Raw genomic sequence first — 24,705 nt, forward strand, 5'->3', positions numbered from 1 at the left:
CTCCTGTATGAGTCTCTACAGCCACAGCAAGTGCAACAGCTTGGCTTCACTCCCCACAGGCGCACTCCTCCGTGGTCTCCAGAAACAGACGGATGTCAACCAACCAACTGCGATCTCTCTCATGTAGGCTTAACCACCAGCGCATTTCGCATTCTCTTGGCTGCCCTCAAAACCTTCCAGCGGTTCCAGAACTCAAGCTCAGGTCTGCTGCCCACATGTCATCAGATACACTTGTGTATTTAGAGTCAACACTGCACCACACGTAGCACCTGCCAGAGCAAGTTCCTGCCCAGTGGGCTTATAACCTATTAGCTGTCCAGTTCTTAAGAGAAGAGCAGCAGGCAGATTTTATCCAAGGTGCATTCACTGCATTGGGTTTTGCAGAATGGAGGATGAAAAAGACAGCCATCCCCAAGCACCTGGTCCTGTGCTTATGCCCATGTGCCATTAATTATTTTTATTTTAAACCACCACTTTTCACTGACATATTACCGATGCTTTTACCAATGTTATTATTGCTCTATTATGTTTTTATGCTGTATACCACCCTGCTATATTTCTTATGAAAGTGTGGTATATAAATGTTTTATAAAAATTAAGAATAGCTCTCCCGAACAAACCAAAAGCATATCTAGCCCATCATCCTGCTCTTACAGGAAGCCCATAAGCAGGGCCTGAGTACAACGATCCTCTCCCATCATGTGGTTTCCTATAAGTGGTATAACAGGGGGATATTGCCTCTTACAGTGGAGGCAGAGCATAGTCATCCTAGCTAGAAACCTTTAGAAAGTAAAGGTAAAGGACCCCTGAAAGTTAAGTCCAGTCGCGAATGACTCTGGGGTTGTGGCGCTCATCTCGCTTTATTGGCCGAGGGAGCCAACGTTTCTCCGCAGACATTTCTCCAGGTCATGTAGCCAGCATGACTAAGCCGCTTCTGGCAAAACCAGAGCAGCACATGGAAACGCCGTTTACCTTCCCATCAGAGTGGTACCTATTTATCTACTTGCACTTTTGACGTGCTTTCGAACTGCTAGGTTGGCAGGAGCTGGGACTGAGCAACGGGAGTTCACCCCGTCACAGGGATTCGAACCGCCAACCTTCCGATCGGCAAGCCATAATTCTCTTTTAAAGCTATCCAAGTTGGTAGTCATCATCCTGTGGGAGGGTATTCCATATTTTAACTGTGCATTGTGTGTACATAACTCTGTGTTAGAACTACAGCAGCTAATATCCATTTATAGATCTGCACTACCTGAGTTTTCTAATCATTATTTTAAAACAAGAAAGAACTGTGGCAATGTTCCTAGAGGCATATATTCATAAAACACAGAGCTGGGTGCATCGAAAGCTACACGAGGGTAGAATCAAAGCAGGTAGGAATGTAATGAATATTTGGGATGGGAGGCCACCAGGAGCGCAAGAAGGCAGCTCAGAGTTTTCCAAAGAAGAACAGGATCTAAGTATATTAAAAATAGACGAATAAATAGCAAGACTTAACCATGGCTAGTTTGAACAATCTTTTGAAGTCTAGCCCCAGTGAAGGTAATGGCAAGATCTCACAGGTTTCTTTCCAGAACTCCAGCTGTGCAATAAATCATGGGAAAGAGTGCCATTGCTGTGGACAATGTGGTGTCTGGAATCTCTTGTGGAATTCCCACTGATGAGGAATGCCAGTTTACCTTTTAAACAACCAGTTGTAGACATCACTGCCGCAGAGTGCCTAACTTTGATGTAGGCTTCAAAAACCTATACGGGCGTGTAGGAATTTGAAACATTTCCCCAGCCATGTTTATTGAGATGGGGGAAGGTAACTAGCCTAAAACTGGAGGAGGATTTTCCTTCCAATTCCAATTCAGCCTACCAGACAGTTTCAGTGGTCAGTTGATGCACCCTGTAAAATACAGGCTGAGAACACCGTCAACTCCCCCAGCTAAAAGTAAAATTCAACTTATGTTTGTCAAGAAAGGACCTTCCTCATCACCTTTCCACTAAAGCAGAGAGCTACATCTGTTAAATCTTCCATCAGTTTCCAGAGCATGCTGAAGAATTTATCAATCTGAGACCTCCAGTAGAGAGCAGCTGAAAGGAAACCAGAATTACAGAGGCAGACGGAAACATTTACTTGAAAAAATAAATTATAACAGAACATCAAATATAGCTTCCAATATCAGTTGTCAGATAACAGTACAAGAGGACAACACACCAATGAACCAAATAAAATGCACAGCTGAAAATCAGCCAAATAAATCAAATAGGAGGGAAACATTTACTGAACGCGTTGAAAAATGTGAAGCTTTTAAATAACATTAACATTTTGCTAAGCAACTGGTGGAGAAATGCCCAGCAGAGAGCATTGTGGATAAAGGCCTTCCTCTGTAAAGCACTGCAGGAAGAAAAGGAAATCGTTTACATCTCCCTGCCCTGAAATGCAAGTCAGACAACCACACACGTACATTTCCTAAGTGAAACCTTAAAAAGTTAAAACATGTTCCAGTATTACTATATTTATTTACATTTATTTGTTTGTTTGTTATTAAAAATGCATTTAGATATTTGAAGTTTCCCACACAAAGATATAGTAGTAGATTATTAGGTTTATATCCAGCCAGCCATTCTTACATCATGGAACCCAATGCAGCGTGTGTGTACACGTACACACACACACACACACACACACACCAGCTGAAAGTGGTAGCTTTTAAGTGGTTTCCAGGGGGGGTCACTCATCCAGACCCTGACCAGACTCAAGAGCTCCATAGCTTCAGCGAAGTGGTGGTCTTGTGTGCCTTCAGACCATATACTTTGGAACAAAATTCTTGGCTTAGTGCTGCATAGTTGATTCTCTGTTCAGCTGGAATCAAACCTGTGGCTACTGCCATTGACCCAAGGAGGGCAGTGCAGTGTTACACTAGAAATAATGGAGACATCTAGGATGTTCTTGGGAATCAGTTTGTCTGTGCCACTGTGCTTAACCTTGAACCAATCCATGGTACACAGGCATTCTGCCTAAGGATGGGGCCTGTAAGAGTCAACCTTGGTAACTTCTTGCCCACACCGTCCAGCCTGCAACAGACCATTTCTAATGGCTTAAAAGTGGGTATAAATCTAGCATAGTTTTGTACTTTTGCACTCGCTCCATTCCAGACTGGGAGTGGAGGCCAGGCAAGCATGAACAGGCCCAGGGGATGTGTATCAGGAGAGGGCCTTTATTCTTCACAATGTGCCTGTGGCAGTCTGGCAGTCACGAGAGAGTCAATAAAATTCATGAAAGGGCCTTTTATGCCACAGCAAGTGTACAAGGAAGAGGGAGAGGGGAACGCCAAATGACCCAGTTTGAGAAGGAGCTATTACCAACAGGCTTAACTCTTCTTATCCCAGATTATGCTCTTTGAAACCCACAACTTCAGCAGTTACAGGAGAATGTTTCTTTACTGGAAAAGTTTGTGCTTTTTGTTATCAAACCACAGCTAGCTGTGCTTTTCAATACACAGGAGAGCTGAAAACTGGTGCTTCAAATTAGAACCCCAAAGCCATGTATATATACTTTACGGTCAACAAAATGAAGTGCGGTCAAAAGACCTTGCCTTCTCTCCGATGCAGAAGAACAGCTTCACATTCTTCAAAATATATTATTCCACTATGGTATAAACAGCTGCCTCAAACATGTAAAACACAAATGAGAGACAGGCTTCCTTAAACAGCAATACATATATCATTGCTGATGGTGACTGGACAGCAATTCTGAGAAATGCACATCTAATGCATACAGATGTGAGATTTAAGGATACCTTATGTCTCTTTTTCACATTTTACACATTTGATGCAAATGACTGATCCTGGGTCTGGGCACATCCTCTTTTGTTGTTGTTTTGTCGTTTCCAACTCTAAATGATCCCATGGACCAGAGCACACCAGGCACTCCTGTCTTCCCAGAGTTTCGTTAAATTCATGTTGGTAGCTTCTATAACACTGTCCAACCATCTCGTCCTCTGTCGTCCCCTTCTCCTTGTGCCCTCAGTATTTCCCAACATCAGGGTCTTTTCCAGGGAGTCTTCTCTTCTCATGTGGTGGCCAAAGTATTGGAGCCTAAGCTTTAGGAACTAGCCCTCCAATGAGCATGCAGGGCTGATTTCCTTCAGAATGGAGAGGTTTGATCTTCTTGCAGTCCATGAGTCTCCTCCAGCACCGTAATTCAAAAGCATCAATTCTTGCACATCCCCTTGCACAACATCTTGCACATCCTCTACCACTGGGCTATGGGCCACTTCTTCCTCAACCTCCTCATAAAACAGCAACTTTGGCCCCGCTCATATATCTAATAATGATATGCTGTTTACTGGAAAACTAGTCATTAGGCTGCAGATGGAAGTCTCAAGGATGGCCAATCCATCCATCATAACAATTATAATGGAGGACAACATTCACATGGAAACATTGTAACAATGAAATGATTATAGGAGATCTGCATAATCAGATCACAGTCATTTCCATCACTGGAATATTATATTATTATTATTATTATTATTATTATTATTATTATTATTATTATTATTTTCTACCCCGGCCATCTGGCTGAGTTTCCCCAGCCGCTCTGGGCGGCTCCCAATCAAGTGTTAAAAATAGTACAGCGTTAAATATTAAAAACCTCCCTGAACAGGGCTGCCTTCAGATGTCTTTTAAAGATAGGATAGCTGCTTATTTTCTTCACATCTGAAGATATGGCCATCAGACTGGCACTCCCAACTCATACATTCATACTAAAATATATTCACAGTGCTAAAAAATAACAAAAAAAAGTCAAATCTAATACAGTGGTACCTTGGTTGCCAAACGTAATCCGTTCCGGGGGTCCATTCGGCTTCCGGAACCATTCGAAAACCAAGGCACAGCTTCCGATTGGCTGCAGGAGCTTCCTGCATTCAATCGGAAGCCGCATCAGCCATTTGGCTTCCAAAAAACGTTCACAAACTGGAACACTTACTTCTGGGTTTGCAGCGTTCAGGAGCCGATTTGTTCGGGTGCCAAGCCATTTGACAACCAAGGTACCACTGTACAACCTTGGAAAAAGTTTCATTTTAGCCAAGACTTGCTGGTAGGCCACTTTTAGTCAACAGTTGCCTCACAGGATTTATTACAAGTGTGATTTTACTCTGCACATCAATATTCCCCCCCCCCCCCAAATAGGGAAAAGTATTTGGCTTAGTGAAATTTGTAAAATAACTGGACAATAGCTAAGTGAATATACAGTACATCTGGTAATAGTAAGAATTAGGCAGCAAAAGAGGCAAAAAGGTAAGAGGAAGTGAGAGCTGAGAGAAAAGTTGATTTCTATGGAGAAATGTGAATGAATTACCGTATTTTTCGCTCTATAGGATGCACTTTTCCCCCTCCAAAAATGAAGGGGAAATGTGTGTGCGTCCTATGGAGTGAATGCAGGTTTTCGCTGAAGCCTGGAGAGTGTGCACCGACCCCTCTCGCTCTCCATTCAGGCAGCTATCCACAAGCTTTCGGAGCGCTCCGAAGGCTTGCAGATAGCAGCCTGAAGCCTGGGGAGCGCAGCGCCAACTGCCACTGCACTCCCCGGGCTTCAGGCAGCTATCCACAATCCTTCTGAGCACGGCGGGAGTTCCCGCCGGGCTCTGAAGGCTTGCGGAAAGCAGCATGTTCTCCGCAAGCCTTCTGAGCGCGGAGGGAGTTCCTGCTGGGCTCCAAAGGCTTGCGGATAGCTGCTTGTTCTGGGGGCTGGGGAAGCTCGGGCTTCCCCCGTCCCCAGCCCCGCAAGCCCCGGCGAGGTTGCGCGCAATCTCGCCGCTGCTCCTGGACCTGTTTTAGGGGCTGGGGTCAGGGGAAGCTCAGGCTTCTTTTTTTTATTATTCCCCCCCCCTAAAAACTAGGTGCGCCCTATGGTCTGGTGCGTCCTATTTAGCAAAAAAATACGGTAAATATACACCAGGATTATCCACACAACTCTTGACCGCCCAAAGCAAAATATGAGCTTTGGTACTATTACTGCCCCATTAACCCAGATTTTCTTCAACTATGTCACTGGAAGAGTCCCCACCCCATGGTTGTGTCTTCCCCCAACTAAAAGCCACTTTAGGAAAAGGTGCCTTTTTTTTTTTTTTTACATTGATTGCATTGCTCACTATCTTATAGCAACTTTGACCCATTAACAAAGCCTTCAGACTATACATGACCACAGAACTGGAAAGGCATTCAAGATGGCCTGGAAGTGTAGGATGATCTCTCCCACCCCCCTCCAAGTTTGCTTAGGGGAGGCCACTCTTGCCAACTGATTGACAATAGGGGGAAGATAAAAGCTTGGCAGCTAAGAGCAAAGCAGAACGAGGCACATGGCACAACTAGAAAAGCCCTGCCTTAGCAGCTCCCATTGTGAACACAAATGTTTGTGATGGCTATTATGAGCAAGCAGCAATCTGGAAAACTCGTAATGGGGAGAATTCTGCTTCCACCCAAGCATGTGCCAGAGGAACTCCTTCTAAGATAAACTGTAGCACGGGCAAATGGTGTTTGGTTTTTTACACCGGGAATACCCAGTTTCCAGCACACCATAAATTGTATTTTGCTGGTATTGTGGGTTTGCAAGGTAATATTGCACCAGATATTGGAATGAATTTTTAGCAGCATAGCAACAAGAGTAGCATCAGCAACAGCACAATCTGTCACCTAGGAGGCATCTGAATGAGGTGGAAAAGGGAAAAGATCACATGGGTGAAAAACAGATTCAGGAGGGGGATACATTATGGGAGACAAATCTTTGTGTGGATTAGCTAAAATTTGTAGAATTTTGGAACTGAAGATAATGCCAGTATGCCTGTGCTCAATTTGAAATGCCTTGTAATCAGAACAGAATGGTTATTTTATTTTATAGTGATAGCACTATTCAGTAATAATATAAATGGAAAAAAGAATTGAAAGCAGTAAACTTCTGTGCACCAACCCTAGGGCACTAGCAACCTTATTTTTATTTATTATATTTATATCTATCCTGCCCAACGTCCTAAAGGAGCACATACAGAAATATAGATACAGATAGATAGTATTTGTAATATCTATATCTATATCTATCTATCTATCTATCTATCTATCTATCTATCTATCGAGAGAGTTCTAACTGAAAAGGCATTTCCATGCTCAAGAAAATGGCCTGAGAATGCAAGCAACTGCACAGACGTAGAGACTCAAGTCAAGGCAACGTGAACCAGTTGGCTAAGCACAAAATTAATGAACGGATTTCATGGCTAAAAGTAAGCCCAGGCAAGTGCCAAAAACAAGCATGAGAGAAAGATGGAACTCTGAAGTATGTAAGATTCCTCCACAGAAACACAGTTAAGAGGGGAAATTCCTCCTTAAGAGCTCTCTAACCAGCCTTCCAGGCAGTCAACCTTTTTTTCCTGAGTTCTCTCTCCCCTTTAAGTTGAGAAGGCCAGCTATAAATTAGTAGCTCCTAAAATAGAAGTCCCCCAAGAGCAAAGACAAAGGCAATTAATGATGATGACCAAAATCTGCTTAATTTGGCATAACTGCTTGCACTCTTGGGAAAAGCCAACTGAATCTGGCAAAGGTGTAAAGAACACTTTATAACATGCCAAAGAGGAACATTATACTGAACCTATGTGCCTGCTAGTCAATATTTACTTCATTTACTGCAGAACTCTACAGCATAAATTTCCAACAGAAAATGTAGAGTTTTAGATTCTCTTTCTACGTGAACAAATTGTTCAAAAGGGCTGCTGTGAATAAACACAACTTAGCCAGAATTTTATTCCTACCTCTCTCAATTATGGGTGAAACAGGGGCTACTTGCCTGGGTGTGTGTTTTTTTAAATGTTTTCATCATTAATTATTACATAGTTGTAATGGGTTTAGGGGTTGCTCGTGCGTAAGTTGCCGCCACTCCTGGCTAGGTTACCTGGTTAACCCTTTCTGACTGAACAGCCTCCAGCATCGTGACTGTCTCAGTCGCTGGCAGAATCCGTCAGTGGGCGTTTCTTAAACTTCTTCCAGCACAAAAGTTCCTTGACGCCAAGTCTCCTCCTACTCTCCCTCCGCGGAAGTCTTCTGTGCAGGGAGGGTGTGGGCAGTGGCGTACCCGTACTCTCTCCGCTGGTCTCCGGCGAGGAGTCTTGGAGCCTCCTCCCCGATTCCCCCATCTGCCCCCCTTCTCTACTGGTGTTATGCTGATTTCCTTCCCCAGCAGACGGGCTCCCTCTCTCCCTACTGGGACCCTCTCCGCCATCCCTTTGGAGCCTTCCCTCCGCTTCCAGCTCCGATGGCAGTTCCCTGACAATAGCTTATTACAGACAAGTAAGTGTAAGATAGTTAACCTGCACTTATGTTAAATCTGCAGCAGAATCCACACAAAAATGGGATCCTGTATTCCCCCATCTTCCTGGGGAGGAAAAAAAAAGTCTGGTTATCCTGCAAGACCTTTAGCATCAATAAGACATAAGACAACTCCCTGTTTTTTGTTTTAGTTTTTTTAAAACAAATGATATTCAGAGGCATGGATAAGACCCACTGATAGTGTTATCTTCATTTGGCTGATCATTTGTACCCAGCTCCACAATGATATTGTTTGAAACAGTCCTATGTTAGGTCACTTCAATGCTTATGTGATTTTAATATACAACTAGATAGCTGGCATGAAATTTTGTAGTATCGTGCAACACATTGTTATACGCGACCCCAATCTCTGACAGATGTGAGATTCCAGGGGTTCAGGTGGTCTGTGGTTCCTTTTCGACAATGAGGCACAGTGGAAACTATGGCGTCTTTATGATATATGGTTTATTTACAGATATATACAGCCTGAGCCTAGATAGAGGAGCTCCCAGAATTATACCCCCAACAGATATTTTGCTTCTTCCATAGGGGCAGTAATCTTGGGCTCAAAATAGAAATTAGCCATGCTCTCTGTCTCCTACAGCCTGTCACAGTCAGCCCACCTTGTATACTGCCCCCCACCCGCAGCAGCCTGCCCTTCCTGCCTGTCACCACTAACAGACTGGAACAATTTATCTCTAGCTTACTTCATCCAAACTGAAATCCTACACCCTTTAAACCCTTTTTGTCTCTACCCACTAACACACAGCCAGAGGAGGTTCTCCACTGACTATGCTGTTTAGTGTAGCCTTGCCTTCTTAATGGCTTTCCTGATGGGATGGCTTTCTTGATTATAGCTATTACCAGGCTGGTCTATCTTGCAGTGGCATAGCGTGGGGGGTGCAGGGGGGGCCGGCCACACCGGGCGCAACATCTGGGGGCGCGCGCGCTCACACTCGCAGCTCTCTGCTCCTACTAAAATCCACGGGTTAGGGGGCGCAAATTACTTGCCTTGCCCCGGGTGCTGACAACCCACGCTACGCCACTGCTATCTTGCTAAAATAAACTTAATCCAGGGGTTCAGTGTTTGGCACAGTTTAACTGCCCAAACCTCGATTAAAATCTAACTTTAAATAGACCCAGGAATTTAGGGTGTCTCACATCCCACAAACTCATAACAATAGAATTTTGCAAGAAATTACTAATACTAATCTTGACTTGACCACTTTTCCACACACACAACTGCCTACTCCCAGCCACACTCAGAAGCAAATGGTGGATAAAGTTGAGTTGCAGCAGAGGAAATAGGAATAAGCAAAGCAGGTGTCATAACAGATTTCTCTGGGGCTGAAACTGAGGAAATGGGCTGGGAGGGGGAGAAGCTCTGAATTACCCTTGCAGGAGAAAATCAGCCTAAAGTGAGTGCCAAAAAAGTATGGAAACTCACAGGAAGGAGCTCCCTGGGAGACCCTAGTAGAGAACAGCTGGTCCAAGAAAGGCCACATGTGTTCTCCTCCTCCCTCCCCTCTCTCCAACATGCACTCCCTCTATACTGGTAGAATTCAGTTCCTGACCAGGTATTTGTGAATGTGTGACAGGGAGTACGTATACACACATGGAGAGGATAGAAAATGTCCATGTACATTTAAAAACAGGAGAATGTACTGAAAGTTTCACATTTTTCTCCCTTAAGAGAGGCCACTTCGAAGAATAAATTGAGTGGGTCTTCTGAAATGGGGTCTCCCAAGTGAAAAATTCAGGGAAGCTACTTCCTGCCCACAAGCAAATCTAATCTTATGGGGAAAAACTACACAAACGTAACTTTCCAAAAGCTGATTTAAAAATCAAGTCAACAGCACATAAGTAATGGGCAGGAAAGCAAACGACCATAATTTGCTCTGTTTTGCATACAGGATGGGCACTATACCGTCATGATCAATCAGGAACAGAATAAATTGTAATAAATGTTAGTTAGAAGACGTCTGTAAGTGACCCTTTCCCTCTACAAAATTTCACAGTCCAAATCATGTTATTCAAATTGAAGTAATTCATTTTGCCAGCTAGAACAAACAGAAAGCTAATGGACGAGTAAACTCAACAAGGTGACTCAAACAGCTAGAAGAAAGCTCATTTCAACAACTCCATCACTTCAAAGGATAGCCATCTTAGCTAGTATAAAGGGGTCAAACTCCTGCTTTTTAAAAAAGAACCTATGAAAAGGATAAAGCCTGTATGCCTTTTGATTAAACTAATTCTATAGTCTCTTTGCTCAGTGTCTAAAAACCAATGAAGGCCTGGAAGATTAAATTAACATCTCCTTAGTTTGCGGAGGAGGGGTTGAAGAGGGCTCCAAGCCACAAATAGTGTACCAGGGACCAAGAAATCCTGTTAGCAACCCTGTTCGCCCCCATCCAGGTGGAGCCAGCAGAAGGTACAGGACTGTAAAAATATATAAGGAAGACCACTACACCTGCAGAAGCAAATGCTATTGAACTGGAGCAGACAACATTTTGTTTGTACTCAAAAAATTAATAACCAGATGAAATACCTGGGTGAAACGTGCAAAAAAAAAAAAAAGTATCAGTATCAAATTTTATTTTGGTCACAGACATAAGGTAAAACATATGGATAAACTGAACACATAAGACGTAAGGGATAAAAGTTAATAATAAAAAGGTGATTACACCATACATAACTTAAAAAGATAAAAACAAGGACAAACAGTTGAAAGCGACAAAATGTACAGGTCTTGCATTTTTGGCAAAAAGCTTTAAATATTAAATTAATTCTTCTCTTTACCTTAATTATCTTAGGCACATCATCCATCCATCAGGCATTTGGATCCCATAAAGGTTCTTCAAGTTCTACCTCCTGTAAAGAAACAGATGGTGAGTTTTTCAGTTGAAATAAAAATTCAGACAGGGAAGATGTAATGCTCTAAGAAGATGGCAACTAAATTAGAACACCTGGCTGGCAATTGTATTTTCTGGAAGGCTTTGAATGCTAAGAAATAGAACTTTGAAGCAGCAGGAAAACCCAGATTTCCCAAAAGGACCGTGTTGTGTGTACAGTGGTGCTTCGCAAGACGAAAAGAATCCGTTCTGTGATTCTCTTCGTCTAGCGGTTTTTTCGTCTTGCGAAGCAAGCCCATTGAAGGATTAGAGGATCAGCGCTATTAGCGCTATTAGCAGCATACCTGCTGATCGGATCAGCTGATAAGCGGCTTAGCGGCTTAGAAAAAAGGGGGGGAGGGAAAAAAACCAGCAGGAACTCGCAAGACATTGTCATCTTGCGAAGCAAGCCCATAGGAAATTCGTTTTGAGAAGCACCTCCAAAACGGAAAACTCTTTCGTCTAGCGAGTTTTCCGTCTTGCGAGGCATTCGTCTTGCGGGGCACCACTGTATGTGTGTGTGAGAGAAGATATATTGGAGAATAAAATGCCATTTGCTTAGGTTTGGAGGCAAGCCATGTAGGTGCCAGGCAAGCCTCTCAGGAGAGAGATTTCAATGAGAAGGGCACGACAAACAAAAATGCTTGCTCTCCAAGCAACCAGAGGAACATTTCAGAAAATTACCACAGACAGATACGGGAGAACAGGCTTTCCTTAAAATACCTGGGCTAGAAGCATCTCCTCCTGGAAACAAAGACTTTGTGCATTACAGAGAATTTAAATAGCAACACTTGAACACACAAACTGCCCGCTGTACTGCCATCAAGGCAGCATGAAATATCCCTTGCAAAACTAAACCCCAGTGGGGGTTTCAACAGTGAAGTGCAGGTGAAGATAAAGCAATGGAGCATGGCATATGGCGAGCCACTACTGGAAACCGAATGGGAGTCAATGGCCCTGTTGTTTGACCCAACGAGAAAATTATTTTGCTCTTGAATAATTAATTAAATTGAGTATTTGTTTATTTATTTCGGTATTTATACAGGCATCTGTATATAGTCCTCTTAAAGTGGTTCGCATCATAATGCAAATTTCACAATAAATGCCACAATTAAATTTTAACGCACCAGGAAATCACAGCACAGCAAAAGCTATTAAATGACACTTAAAAGTCTGGGACAGCCTCAAATTAATAAGTTAAAGAAGATATAAACAGGCAGGTTTGTTTAAATGGGTTTTAAACACTTATATATTGCATTCTAGCCTCATGCATGTGTCCTTTCGAGACACTGTTTGCTATGCATGTTCTGGCTCTCCCCATGCCCCCATCAAAAGGCCGAAGATTACTCCAACAGGCCAGCTATTACATAATTCATCACTGTAGGAAAAAAGGGTGACTTGCTGACATTAGCTTTTGTGTTATAGATTTCTGTTCTGACTTGCTGTAGTACTTTCAAGTCATTAAGCAGCAGCACACAACATACAGTGATCTGCGGAATATAGAGTTTGAGGCTTGCCTCACCTCTCATCTCTCTTTAATCATCCTGCCCCCAACCTCCAGATCCAGTTCTACTCCCCCTCATCCTCTGATCTGCCAAGCAGATCAAAAACAAAAGATCCCACATGAACGTAATGTACAGAACTAACAAGCATACTCTGAACTAGTACATGACAGCCTGCCAGGGAGAATAAGGGCTGTTTGCTTATTGATATTTCTCATCAGCTCTGAACTAGAAAGATTTCCAAGTTAAGCAAGCTGGGGAAAACGGCATCAAAGGAAACTACTTGGGGGCAATTTGCAATACAAAAAATGGGGGGTGGGAAGAAGAGAAGCAAAAGCAGATCCACAGAAATATTTAATTGGTTCATTTAGTACCAACTTCCCTTTGCTCAGAAACACAATCATTTACATATATTTTTCAGTGTGTGCTCTCAGCTGCAATTCCCATTTTAGCAATCCTAAATCCTTGTCTCAGGTCAGCCAGTTGGTGCGTTACGGAATAGGGTGTTGAATCCTTATCTTTTAGTTCAAAACCAACACATTATCCAATAAATAAAAACATTACGCACAGCCACAATTATGTGGCAGGTCTATGAAGGAGTAGGAAAAGCATCAAATGTGGTGCTAGGTAAAAATTCAGCTTCAAGAGTCAGATTAACACTGTAAACTGAGCCTCTAGCCCTTTTGCTTAAGCTTGCATCTTCAATGACTCTTAGAAGCCTGGAGGATTTCCAGTTGGATAAAGTCTGCAGATGTATAAAACCAATCATTTAGGAGAAAGAACATGCTTGCAGGTTTCAAGCTATGGAGAATCAAGTCAATCTTTTTCCAAAAGTGTTTACTCCCAAGGCAATGAATTACAATTTTTGAGCTTGTTCACAAGTGTGCAGTGGGAGGTCTTGGCTGAATAGTGGGGGACGGCAGGTGAATACTATTTTTTCCTTCCTAGAGGAGGACCAGAACTGGTGCCAAGATACAGGAGTTCTTGAAGGTTGTGTGGAAATGGAAATATACCTCTTAATTAAGAGCTCCTGATTTTAAACTGTGCATCATAAAAACATTGTAAACGCTTTCATCAAAACAAACACTGCACCCCTAATAAAAAACACCTCCTGCATATAGTAAAATTTGCAGAATTGTGCAAACTAAAAAGTCACGCAAGTTGCATAATTGACATTTCACAAAATGCGGCTTTCAGTACAATTTCGAATCTTTGGGGGGGGGGGAGGTTGTGTTTGACATCCGAGTCCACAAAGCCCTGACCACATGTACTTTCCTGCCACTAATTTCCCCCAAAATTAACCACTATGCCCCACCACATGAGCTTCCTATGGCTCAAGGTGGGAGAAAGAGCACTGGCCTTTAATCTTTGGCCTGTTTCTACGCCTACACGTGTGAGTCTGGTGATGCAAGAAAAACTACTCAAGATTTCTGGCTTCTACTCAGGGTCAAGCTAGACCTGGAAGTTAACCACCTATCTTCATCGCATGTTTGGGACTGTGTGTGTCAGAGCAGGGGATGTTAACCCTTTCTCCCTATACTGTTCTCCTGCTGAGAACTGCCCCTCCTGAGGGAGCGCTTCTAGCAAGTAGCAGCTTGGGGTGGGAGATTTCCTACAAGAACCAAGATGAAGTGGGGAGGTTAACTCTAATTCCCGCTCTTTGCACTGCAGTCCCAATCCAGGTTGGGACCCCCTGAAGCGGTTGTTACTTTTTAAGAGGAGGATATTTATAAGCACTGGATTCAAAGTTAGCACCATGTATTAGCAGCAGTAGTGATGTATGGAAGTGAAAGCTGGACCATAAAGAAGGCTGATCGCCGAAGAATTGATGCTTTTGAATTATGGTGCTGGAGGAGACTCTTGAGAGTCCCATGGACTGCAAGAAGATCAAACCTCTCCATTCTGAAGGAAATCAGCCCCGAGTGCTCACTGGAAGGACAGATCCTGAAGCTGAGGCTCCAAGACTTTGGCCACCTCATGAGAAGAGAAGACTCCCTGGAAAAGACCCTGATGTTGGGAAAGATGGAGGGCACAAGGAGAAGGGGATGACAGAGGACGAGATGGTGGGACAGTGTTCTCGAAGCTACCAGCATGAGTTTGACTAAACTGCGGGAGGCAGTGGAAGACAGGAGTGCCTGGCGTGCTCTGGTCCAGGGGGTCACGAAGAGTCAAATATGACTAAACGACTAAACAACAACAACATACTTTGACCCTTCCTCTCCCCCCCTCCTCTTAATATGTTATATTTGAATGGGACATATGCTCACATCAAGGACCAAAGAGGAAAGGCTCAGGAGTAGAGCACCCACCATCTCTGATTCAATTCCCAGCATCTCCAGGTAGGGCTGGGAGTTTTCCACTGCCAGTCAGTCAGTATAGACAAAACTGAGCTAGATGGGCCAATGCCTCTGACCCAGTATAGGGCAGCTTCCTATGTACCATTTGAGAGTTTGCCTTCTCCACTGTGCTAAGCAGAGTCCTCTTCTCAAACCGTCTCTTGCTCAGGCTCCCCCAACCCAAAAAGCACCATAATTTGAATTAAAATCACATCAATTAAAGGCTTCCACTTTTTCAGAAACTTCCTTTTCCCTCCAGCATTCTCTCTGTCAAGGGTCAGGAAATACGACACAGCAAAGTAAGGCAGCCTTTTAGGAAATGAAACACAAAATGCTAGCTAAAACGGTATTTTAAAACAGGTCATTCTTCAGATGGCAGTAGCATGCCCTTTCTTCCTTTGCATGTGGATCATCAAGCCCAGGGGTCAGTAAACCTTTTCAGCAGGGGGCCAGTCCACTGTCCCTCAGACCTTGTGGGGGGCCGGACTATATTTTGAAAATGAAAATCAAAATGAACGAATTCCTATGCCTCACAAATAATTCAATGGTGCATTTTAAATAAAAGCACACATTCTACTCATGTAAAAACATGCTGATTTCCGGACCATCTGCGGGCCGGATTTAGAAGACGATTGGGCCGGTCCCGGCCCCTGGGCCTTAGTTTGCCTACCCATAATCAAGCCTTTAGACCCAGGGCCAGTCAATGTGTGTCATGATAATTAAACATAGTTAATCTTCCAGTGATGGTTTGCTGGAGGTTCATTTCAGATTAGGTACTGGTAGATGAGGACACCTGATCACACTGGAAAAAAACTCTGCTTAACGTGATCCAGTGGAAGAACGAGCTGGAAATTGTAGGCACTTAAAATTGATGGGGACTGTAAATGTACAATTAAGGGCAGGACCGTGAATAGTTCTGTGGGAGCACAGGATGGTAGTTGGCGCCAAGTTAAGCTTTTGGAGAAATCTCAGCTTCCGTCATTTAAGAAAAGCAAGTTTCTAGCCCTTATGGTTGCAAAGTTAATTTCGAAAGCATATGACAATGTCTGTTGAAACCTCTGAAAGTTTCCAACGGCTGGGGCATCATTTCAAGGCACTTGGCCCTTTTTTGACCAGGAAAGCCAGCTTATTCCAAATGAGAAGGATTATGCCAACTTGCATAATGTATACAGGCCTAAGAATTCAGCCTTTCTTAGGGCAGAACTTAACCTTTATTAGCATACTTGCCAGGGCGGTGTGGTGCTGCCACTGCTCAACAAAGAATCTAAAAAGCGCACAACTAACTTGGGAAGCCAACCTCCAATTTCCAAACTCTAAAAGTGTGTCTTAGCGCCTTATAATTATTAGCAGATCAGACTATGTTGCGCAAAAGAAAGCAGGTGTGCCCAGTTTTTTAATCACTCTTATGCTCAAAGGGTTGGTTGGCTTTTGTGGTTATGTTTTGTTTAGAGAATGAGTGCAAACCACATAGTGTTGTTTGGACACTGGCAGGATAAATGTTTAATCATTTGCATTTACACAATTTGCCACCTAACTGCTTTTTCATGAAACAGAATTTGGACTACAGTACCTTGATAAAGAATGTTATTGTTTTATACTACGAATATCAACATACAGATTAAGCTATGAAAAATCCATTTGAGCTCTACATTGTCACCCTTGTGAAGTAGTCGTGCCCCTAAAATTTGCAGCAAAACTTGTCCTAGCAACCAGAACTGAGCTACGAAACAGGACAAAAGGTCTATAGATCAAGGTTCACAGGAAAGCCACAGTTCAAGATAAAGCGTTTACATCTAGAGATGTGCCAGATTACTGGCTCAAATCCACAATAGGGATCCAGGAGTGGAAAGAAGCCTACCTCAAGCACAGCTCCAGATGTTACACACAGCTGTGGCTTCTCACTTTAAATCTGCATTGGTCTGCTAATGTTTCCCTGGAATGTGTTTTCACATGCTCCTGCATTTGAGAAATCTGTGCACCTTTTCCATGAATACAAGCAACACGAAACCCAGGTCACATTTCCAGCAGGTGTTTGTGACAAGAGACAAGCCACAACTCTTGAAAACCTCTATGTACAAACACGGCGCTCCTTCAAACAAAAAAAACTAGCAACAACATAAAAGGTTATCCAAAGAAGCAAGTGCTCTCTCCCTTTTTCTATGAAAGACAGTTCTATATGGAAGCCACATGCTCCAATCTAAAAGACCTATCGCTGATGTGTGAAAGTGGGCCATCATTACTCTGCAGAAAGAAGGCATCTGCACATACTCACAGACACTACTAGTATTAGTCGTTCCAAGATATGGAAGACAGAATACAGGACTGAGCCTTGGTTCAAATATGCAATAGGTTGTGGAAAAGTGCAATACAGTACATTGATAAGCAGAGAGGCAAGTTGCCTATTGTACATGCCCAGGGTGAGCCGATTCAAAAACAGTTTAAATCACCCATTTAAACCCAATTGCCCACTGTGCTCAGGAGATATTCAGCAGTAAATTGCAAATATGCATTTTAATTGGTTGCTATAGCTATTAAAGCATACTGTTTTGCAATAAATGTCTAAAGGCTGTCACAGTGTCACCTGGAAGATGGAGCATGCTTGTTTTCTCATGCTCTGGGGGCTGGGACGTGAACCAATGGATTCAAGTTACAACAAAGGAGATTCCCACTAAACATCAGGAATAACTTTCTGATGGGTAATAGCAGTTTGAAGGTGGAACAGACTCCCTCAGAAGGTGGTAGACTGTCCTTTCTGGAAGATTTCTAAGCAGAGGTTGGGTGGCCATCATCATCATCATAATAATAATAATAATAATAATAATAATAATAATAATAATAATAATTTATTATTTATATTCCACCCATCTGGCTGGGTTCCCCCATCAGTGTCATGGATGCTTTAGTTGAGGTTCCTGCATTGCAGGGGGTTGGACTAGATCAGTGTTTCCCAACCTTGGGCCTCCAGCTGTTTTTAAACTACAATTCCCATCATCCCTGACCACTGGTCTTGCTAGCTAGGGATGATGAGAGTTGTAGTCCAAAAACAGCTGGAGGCCCAAGGTTGGGAAACACTGGACTAGATGACCCTTGGGTCCCTTTCAGCTCTACAATTGTGTGATGCTATAAATTGTCTGCAGGGAGATGGCATTTACATATACATCTGAAGAATTCCCCAGAGCCTGGAATTCTGCATGATCAGGGTTCTGGGTTGCATGGAAAGCTCCCTCCTTGCAGATATCCACATTATACATGGGAGAGGGGCACACATATTCCCGAAGGGGGCAACTGGGCAGGACTCTATTCCTTCCTCACATGTTGATCTAACCAAAGAACAGAACACCTGGATAGGGCAAAATAAAAGACAGCCTTTCTTTCTTGGGATGAAATCCTGTTAGCCTGATGCTATCAGCTTGTCACGGTTACCTCCAACACACTGTGACAGCAAAAGGGTTAAAACAGACTGTCCGCTGTGTAGAAATTGAAGCTGGCATTTAAAACTCAGGATACTAGGAACTGTCTGCTCATCATCCATTCAGGCTGCCATCAGCAATATCCTCCATACTCCAATCATTGCACATCATCTCGTTACCAAGGGAATACAAAGTGATGAGCTGGCTGGGGTAGCGGGGGGGGGGGGGACAGACTCAGAGGGAAGCTTTCTGTGCACAGTGTTAGCCTACTTTGGAGGCTTTTTCTACATCTGCAAAAGAAAAGAAAGTGACACCACAGTTCCAGCAATTGCACTGGCTTCCTGTTGTCTGCAAGACACAATTCGAGATGCTGGCTTGACTCATACAAAGCTTTAGGCTAAAGAATGAGGCCCAACCAACACAAGATACTCTCTCTGTGTGATCCACTGTAATATCTTGGACTCAGAGCGCTCTTAATACAGTAGTACCTCGGGTTACATACACTTCAGGTTACATACGCTTCAGGTTACAGACTCCGCTAACCCAGAAATAGTACCTCGGGTTAAGAACTTTGCTTCAGGATGAGAACAGAAATTGTGCTCCAGCGGTGAGGTGGCAGCGGGAGGCCTCATTAGCTAAAGTGGTGCTTCAGGTTAAGAACAGTTTCAGGTTAAGAACTTACCTCCGGAACGAATTAAGTACTTTACCTGAGGTACCACTGTATAGCCATCCTAGGCCCAAGCTACAGGTGCAGGAACATCCTTGGTGCCTCACTCACCCCGCTCTAGTCCTGAAACTCTTATCTCTCCTCCTGGGATACAAACCAAACCCTGAGCATTTTTTGGAAGCTTAAAAATGTCTGTATTTGGACTAGTATTCAATGGCAGAAAGAAATGCCGGTGGCATTCAGTGGTTCTATCCTACTTAGTGTAGACTTGTTTAAATTAATGCCCATGACTAACAATGTTCCCAAGTTAGTAATGGCCATTAATTTAAGTGGATCTTCTCTGAGTAAAACTTTGTTGAATGCAACCCTGTGGTTTTTAAAGAGGAGGAGGAAGTGGTGACTGGGATGTGAGCAGGATGAGGGAAGGAGGGAATTGTTAACATCAAGCCATTCACTGTCACTTCACTACTCCAAATCCCCCTGGAGAAAAGCAGAATGCCTTTCCTTGGCTGAGGAGAGCAGAAGTGGGAACGCCTGCAGTCTGGAAGCTGGGATTGTCCATACTGCCTGAAAAGAAGCAGTTTGGGGACATTTCATAGCCTTTTCCTAAACATGGTTTATATACATTGCTTAATCATGTTTACACCTTTACATGGTTTGCATTATTGTTGCTAATGATGTTTTAAAATTAGACATGCAACAAAGCATTGCAAAGTACCTTCACCTTATGGCAAGAATGCTCCTCTTCAGGTTTTCAGACACCAATACCCTCCTCCATAATATTATAAGCTATAACCAGCTCATGCAGGCCATTCTATTTTCTGTTTTGATTTCCAAGCAATACTCACTGTTCTGTGGTTACTGACCATGAGGCATCCTAAACAGGTTTCTTGATTTAAAGGGGGTGGGGCAGGTTTCCTCCATTAGGATTTGCCGTACATCTGCAAACCTCTAGGTTCCCCCAAGCTTGCTGAAACTTCCCCCTTGTTTCTCAGTGGTCCCATTTTGGCTCCAATCTAGTTGGAACTCAATTTGCTATTAGAGGAAGTGATGTTTGAGATATTTAAAATCTCATTTTATTAACGAAACTATTTCCATCTGGCTGCAGCAGAGAGGGAAATTGAACAGCTGGGTGGACTCCATTGTCTTGGCTGAGAGAGAGGCTAGAAACCATTTGGCTGTTCTCTTTGCTGAACAGTCTCCATTCCAGCTTTTCATTATAAGAATAATTATATAACTTTAAGAATGGGTGTCTGAGCTCGCTTTCCCCTCTCCATCCCCTTTTCCTCTTGTGCCATATATTTTAGATTGTAAACCTGTGGTTCAACACCATTTAATATTTTCACAGAACCTAGAGATTACGGGCTTTTTTTTCCCCACACCTCCCTCGCCTTGGTCTCCCTTGCTCTCTGTCCAGTTTGCATCTGTAGCACTAAGTCAAACCAGCGTGAATGAGCAAATGTGTGAGTTCCCAGAGCAAAGATCACAGCAGCTGCACTCCTCTCCCAAGTCCTGCTGATGCTGCCATGCACCCAGGAGCTAAGCCATGGTTTAGCTCATGGGTAGGCAAACTAAGGCCCAGGGGCCAGATCCAGCCCAATCACCTTCTAAATCCGGCCCGCGGATGGTCCAGAAATCAGCGTGTTTTTACATGAATAGAATGTGTGCTTTTATTTAAAATGCACCTCTGGGTTATTTGTGGGGCTTGTCTGGTGTTTTCACACGAGTAGAATGTGTGCTTTTATTTAAAATGCATCTCCGAGTTATTTGTGGGGCATAGGAATTCGTTCATTTTTCTTCTTCTTCTTCAAAATATAGTCTGGTTCCCCACAAGGTATGAGGAACAGTAGACTGGCCCCCTGCTCAAAATGTTTGCTGACCCCTGGTTTAGCTGAATGCTACATCCGAACCCATAGTCTCTCTCACTCTAGACCAGGGGTTGTCAACCTGGTCCCTACCGCCCACTAGTGGGCATTTCAGGATTCTAGGGGGGCAGTTAAGGGTTCTATGGCACAAGCTGAATCCTCCTTCTATCAAGCACTGGTGGGCGGTAAGGAAATTTTACCATCAAGAAAGATGCATTAGTGAGCGGTAGGTATAAAACAGTTGACTACCCCTGCTCTAGGCAAACCACGTGACCCCAGATCTGGGTATACAGTGGTACCTCGGGTTACATATGCTTCAGGTTACACACTCCGCTAACCCAGAAATAGTGCTTCAGGTTAAGAACTTTGCTTCAGGATAAGAACAGAAAACATGCTCCGGCAGCGCAGCGGCAGCAGGAGGCCCCATTAGCTAAAGTAGTGCTTCAGGTTAAGAACAGTTTCAGGTTAAGTACAGACCTCTGGAACGAATTAAGTACTTAACCCGAGGTACCACTGTAGTGCTAAGCAAAACCATGGCTTAGTGGCAGGTAAGTGAGAAGCCACAGGACTGCTTGCTGCAGCAGAGATACTCACACTAGGAACCCATTCATTCATGCTAAGCCATGGTTTGGCTAAGCACTGTATCGACCACTCTATTACACCAGGCACTTTTATACATTTCTCTTGAACTTTCCATAAAAGGCTTTCAAAGACAGGATGCTTTGCTGGAAGGATCATTTTGACCCACGAGATCCAGTTCTATTTCTGACCCTGTTCTATTGTCTGAGAACTATGCGCTTCCTTTCTGTTCTCTTTCATTTCCCCCACCAGATCTTCTGCTAGGCAAGTTTCATCAGCCTACATACATATACATCAAGGAATGAGCCAGACCTTGATGCTGCTCATACTGAAGTCTCCTACTGTATATGATGGTGTAAATTAAGGGTTGATGAATTTTTATTCTGCAATCACAGCATCCAGTTATGCTCCATTCCTATACAATTATAGTTATGTTTTTATGAAGGTAGCTCATAAAATCATGCTTGTCATCTCTTCCTAAATAAAGTATATTTTTAGAACTCTTGGGAGTTTGCATGCCGTGAACCCTACAGCTCAGAAACATCCATTTTTTAAACCATGTTACATCTCATGTTCTCTTTATTAGAAATGCATACAGAACACATGCTAGACATATATTCCTACATTCCTTTTTTTTAAGACAACTTACTGCATATTGCTTTCAAAATGTATCTGAGTTTTTTAGTTGCTTCCCATGAACAGTCTAGTGTGAAACTTACTTCAAATTCTTCAAAATAAAAATAGACAATCTGGGTGGGGTGGGGTCAAAAGATTTAAGACCAACTAGCTACTCCTCTCTGGCCTTGCAGAATAGAAACTTGGAAGAGAAATGATACTAGTGTTTTTCTGAAATAGGAAGGGGGGAAAAAGCGCACATTTCCCCACAGGGCAATTATTGCATTAAAACACAAGCTACGCAACCAGCACCAGAATCCACAAGAAATGTACACGCACCAAGATCCAGCATAATCCCTGAAGAAGCCCTATACTTTCAAAACTAAAGCATTAGACACTCCAGTTTCAGACAACAAAATCATCCTCCAGAAAAAGCCTGTATGCCACACAAAAATAACTTCCCTTTCCCCTTATTAGTGCTGTGTCTACAGAAAAGCCCCTCTAATACAGTGAGTCAATTTAAACACCAGCTGCCAGTCTTGATTATAAGTTATGCCACACAGTTTCTGCAGCCTGGCCTTAGCAAACAGGTACTGCTGTGCATCCTCTGGACAGGTACACTCTCAAGGCTGGAGAAGAACGAGTTAGCGCAGGGGTGAGTGGGAAAGTCTAATGAGAACGAGTCTCTTGTTGGGCAGTTTGCAAGCATCACTACTTGGCTTCCTAAAATGGCATGGAGGAAAAATTAAAAATTGGTGGGAAATGCAAAACAGTAATTTTGAGACTCTACCTCTGTGGAGTGCAGATAAATTCACTGAACTGGTGGTGGTGACTTAAGGGCTTAGTGGTTAGATTGATAAAAGGTATCAACCATTCTGTAACATGCAAATTCCATGTCAGGGATCATTAGAAAAGGGACTAGAAGTTAAACTGCTAATATTATAATGGCATTATACAAAACTATGGCACAAATGCACTTGGCATAACGCATACAGGTCTGGTTGCGTCACCTCAAAAGGGATATTGTAACGTTAGAAAGGGTTCAGAAAAGGGCATCCAACATTATCGTGGGACTAGAGCAACACACCCCTGTGGAGGGCTTTTTAGTGGAGGGCGGGGTATAAATATTAATAATAATAATAATAATAATAATAATAATAATAATAATAATAATTTAGTTTAGAAATAAGGCAATGATAAAGGTAAAGGGACCCCTGACCATTAGGTCCAGTCATGGACGACTCTGGGGTTGCGACGCTCATCTCGCTTTATTGGCTGAGGGAGCCGGCATACAGCTTCCAGGTCATGTGGCCAGCATGACTGAGCCGCTTCTGGCAAACCAGAGCAGCGCACGGAAATGTCGTTTACCTTCCCACTGGAGCGGTACCTATTTATCTACTTGCACTTGATGTGCTTTCGAACTGCTAGGTTGGCAGGAGCAGGGACCAAACAACGGGAGCTCAACCCCATCGCGGGGATTCAAACCGTTCACCTTCTGATCGGCAAGTCCTAGGCTCTGTGGTTTAACCCACAGCGCCACCCGCATCCCAAGGCAATGATAGAGTTGTATAAACTTATACAGTGGTACCTCAGGTTACATACGCTTCAGGTTACAGACTGCTAACCCAGAAATATTAACTCGGGTTAAGAACTTTGCTTCTGGGTAAGAACAGAAATCGTGCTTCGGCAGCGCAGCAACAGCAGGAGGCCCCATTAGCTAAAGTGGTGCTTCAGGTTAAGAACAGTTTCAGGTTAAGAACGGACCTCCGGAACGAATTAAGTACTTAACCTGAGGTACAACAGTACATAGTATGGAGAAAGCGAATGAAATTTTTCTACCTCTGGAACCCAGGCCTACCCAATGAAGTGTACATTGGAAAACTCAGGATAAACAAAAGCAAGCACTTTTTTCACATTGTACATAGATAGTTAACTCCTGTCACCAACTTCATGATGACCAACTCAAGTGGCTTTAAAAAGGAAAATTCACAAGGGATAAGCCGCAATGGCTATGTTCTCCCTCCACTGCCAGAGGCATTATGACTATGAAGACTAGTAGCTGGCGATCACAGGTGGGGAGAGTGTTCTGCTTCCAGACTTCCCATAGGCAACTGATTGGCCACAGCAGGGCACTTAAGTTCTGAAGAATGTTTGAAACTGGAGCTGAAATGAAGGGAAACAGTGCTGCTACTCTAGAGAGGGAACGTGCTGGGCTGCTGTGAATAGAAAGCAGAGCTGGCGTGCATTTAAACTAAAACTGAAAGCGCAAAACTATGAGCAGCATGGTATATCCCATTCTCAAAGTCCTCCCCCCAATATTTACTTTTAATTGAGTCTTCCAGATTTGCCCATATATCTTCCTTCTTTAAGCAGTAGGAGTTTATCCATACCATAATCAGAAATGAAGTTTGGCTACAAAAAACACACATTTTCAGAATGAAAATACAATAAAATACACCTGTATAAATAGCAAACAGGTGCTATCGATAACATA

General features: G+C 43.2%; 1 protein-coding gene across 2 annotated transcripts in view; it reads right to left on the reverse strand.

The window, feature by feature from the left end:
- Positions 1 to 24,705, reverse strand: part of PTPRA (protein tyrosine phosphatase receptor type A) — a 137,991-nt gene that overhangs the window by 67,608 nt on the left and 45,678 nt on the right. For both annotated transcript variants that reach the window (XM_083458688.1, XM_083458687.1), the window contains exon 2: positions 11,146 to 11,217. In XM_083458688.1, the coding sequence (XP_083314814.1) occupies positions 11,146 to 11,172 (27 nt within the window). In that variant the 5' untranslated portion in view covers positions 11,173 to 11,217. The remainder of the gene's footprint in view (positions 1 to 11,145; positions 11,218 to 24,705) is intronic.

This window comes from Podarcis liolepis (assembly GCF_965112155.1).
Source record: "Podarcis liolepis genome assembly, chromosome: 9".
In the NCBI taxonomy this organism is placed as follows: domain Eukaryota; kingdom Metazoa; phylum Chordata; class Lepidosauria; order Squamata; family Lacertidae; genus Podarcis; species Podarcis liolepis.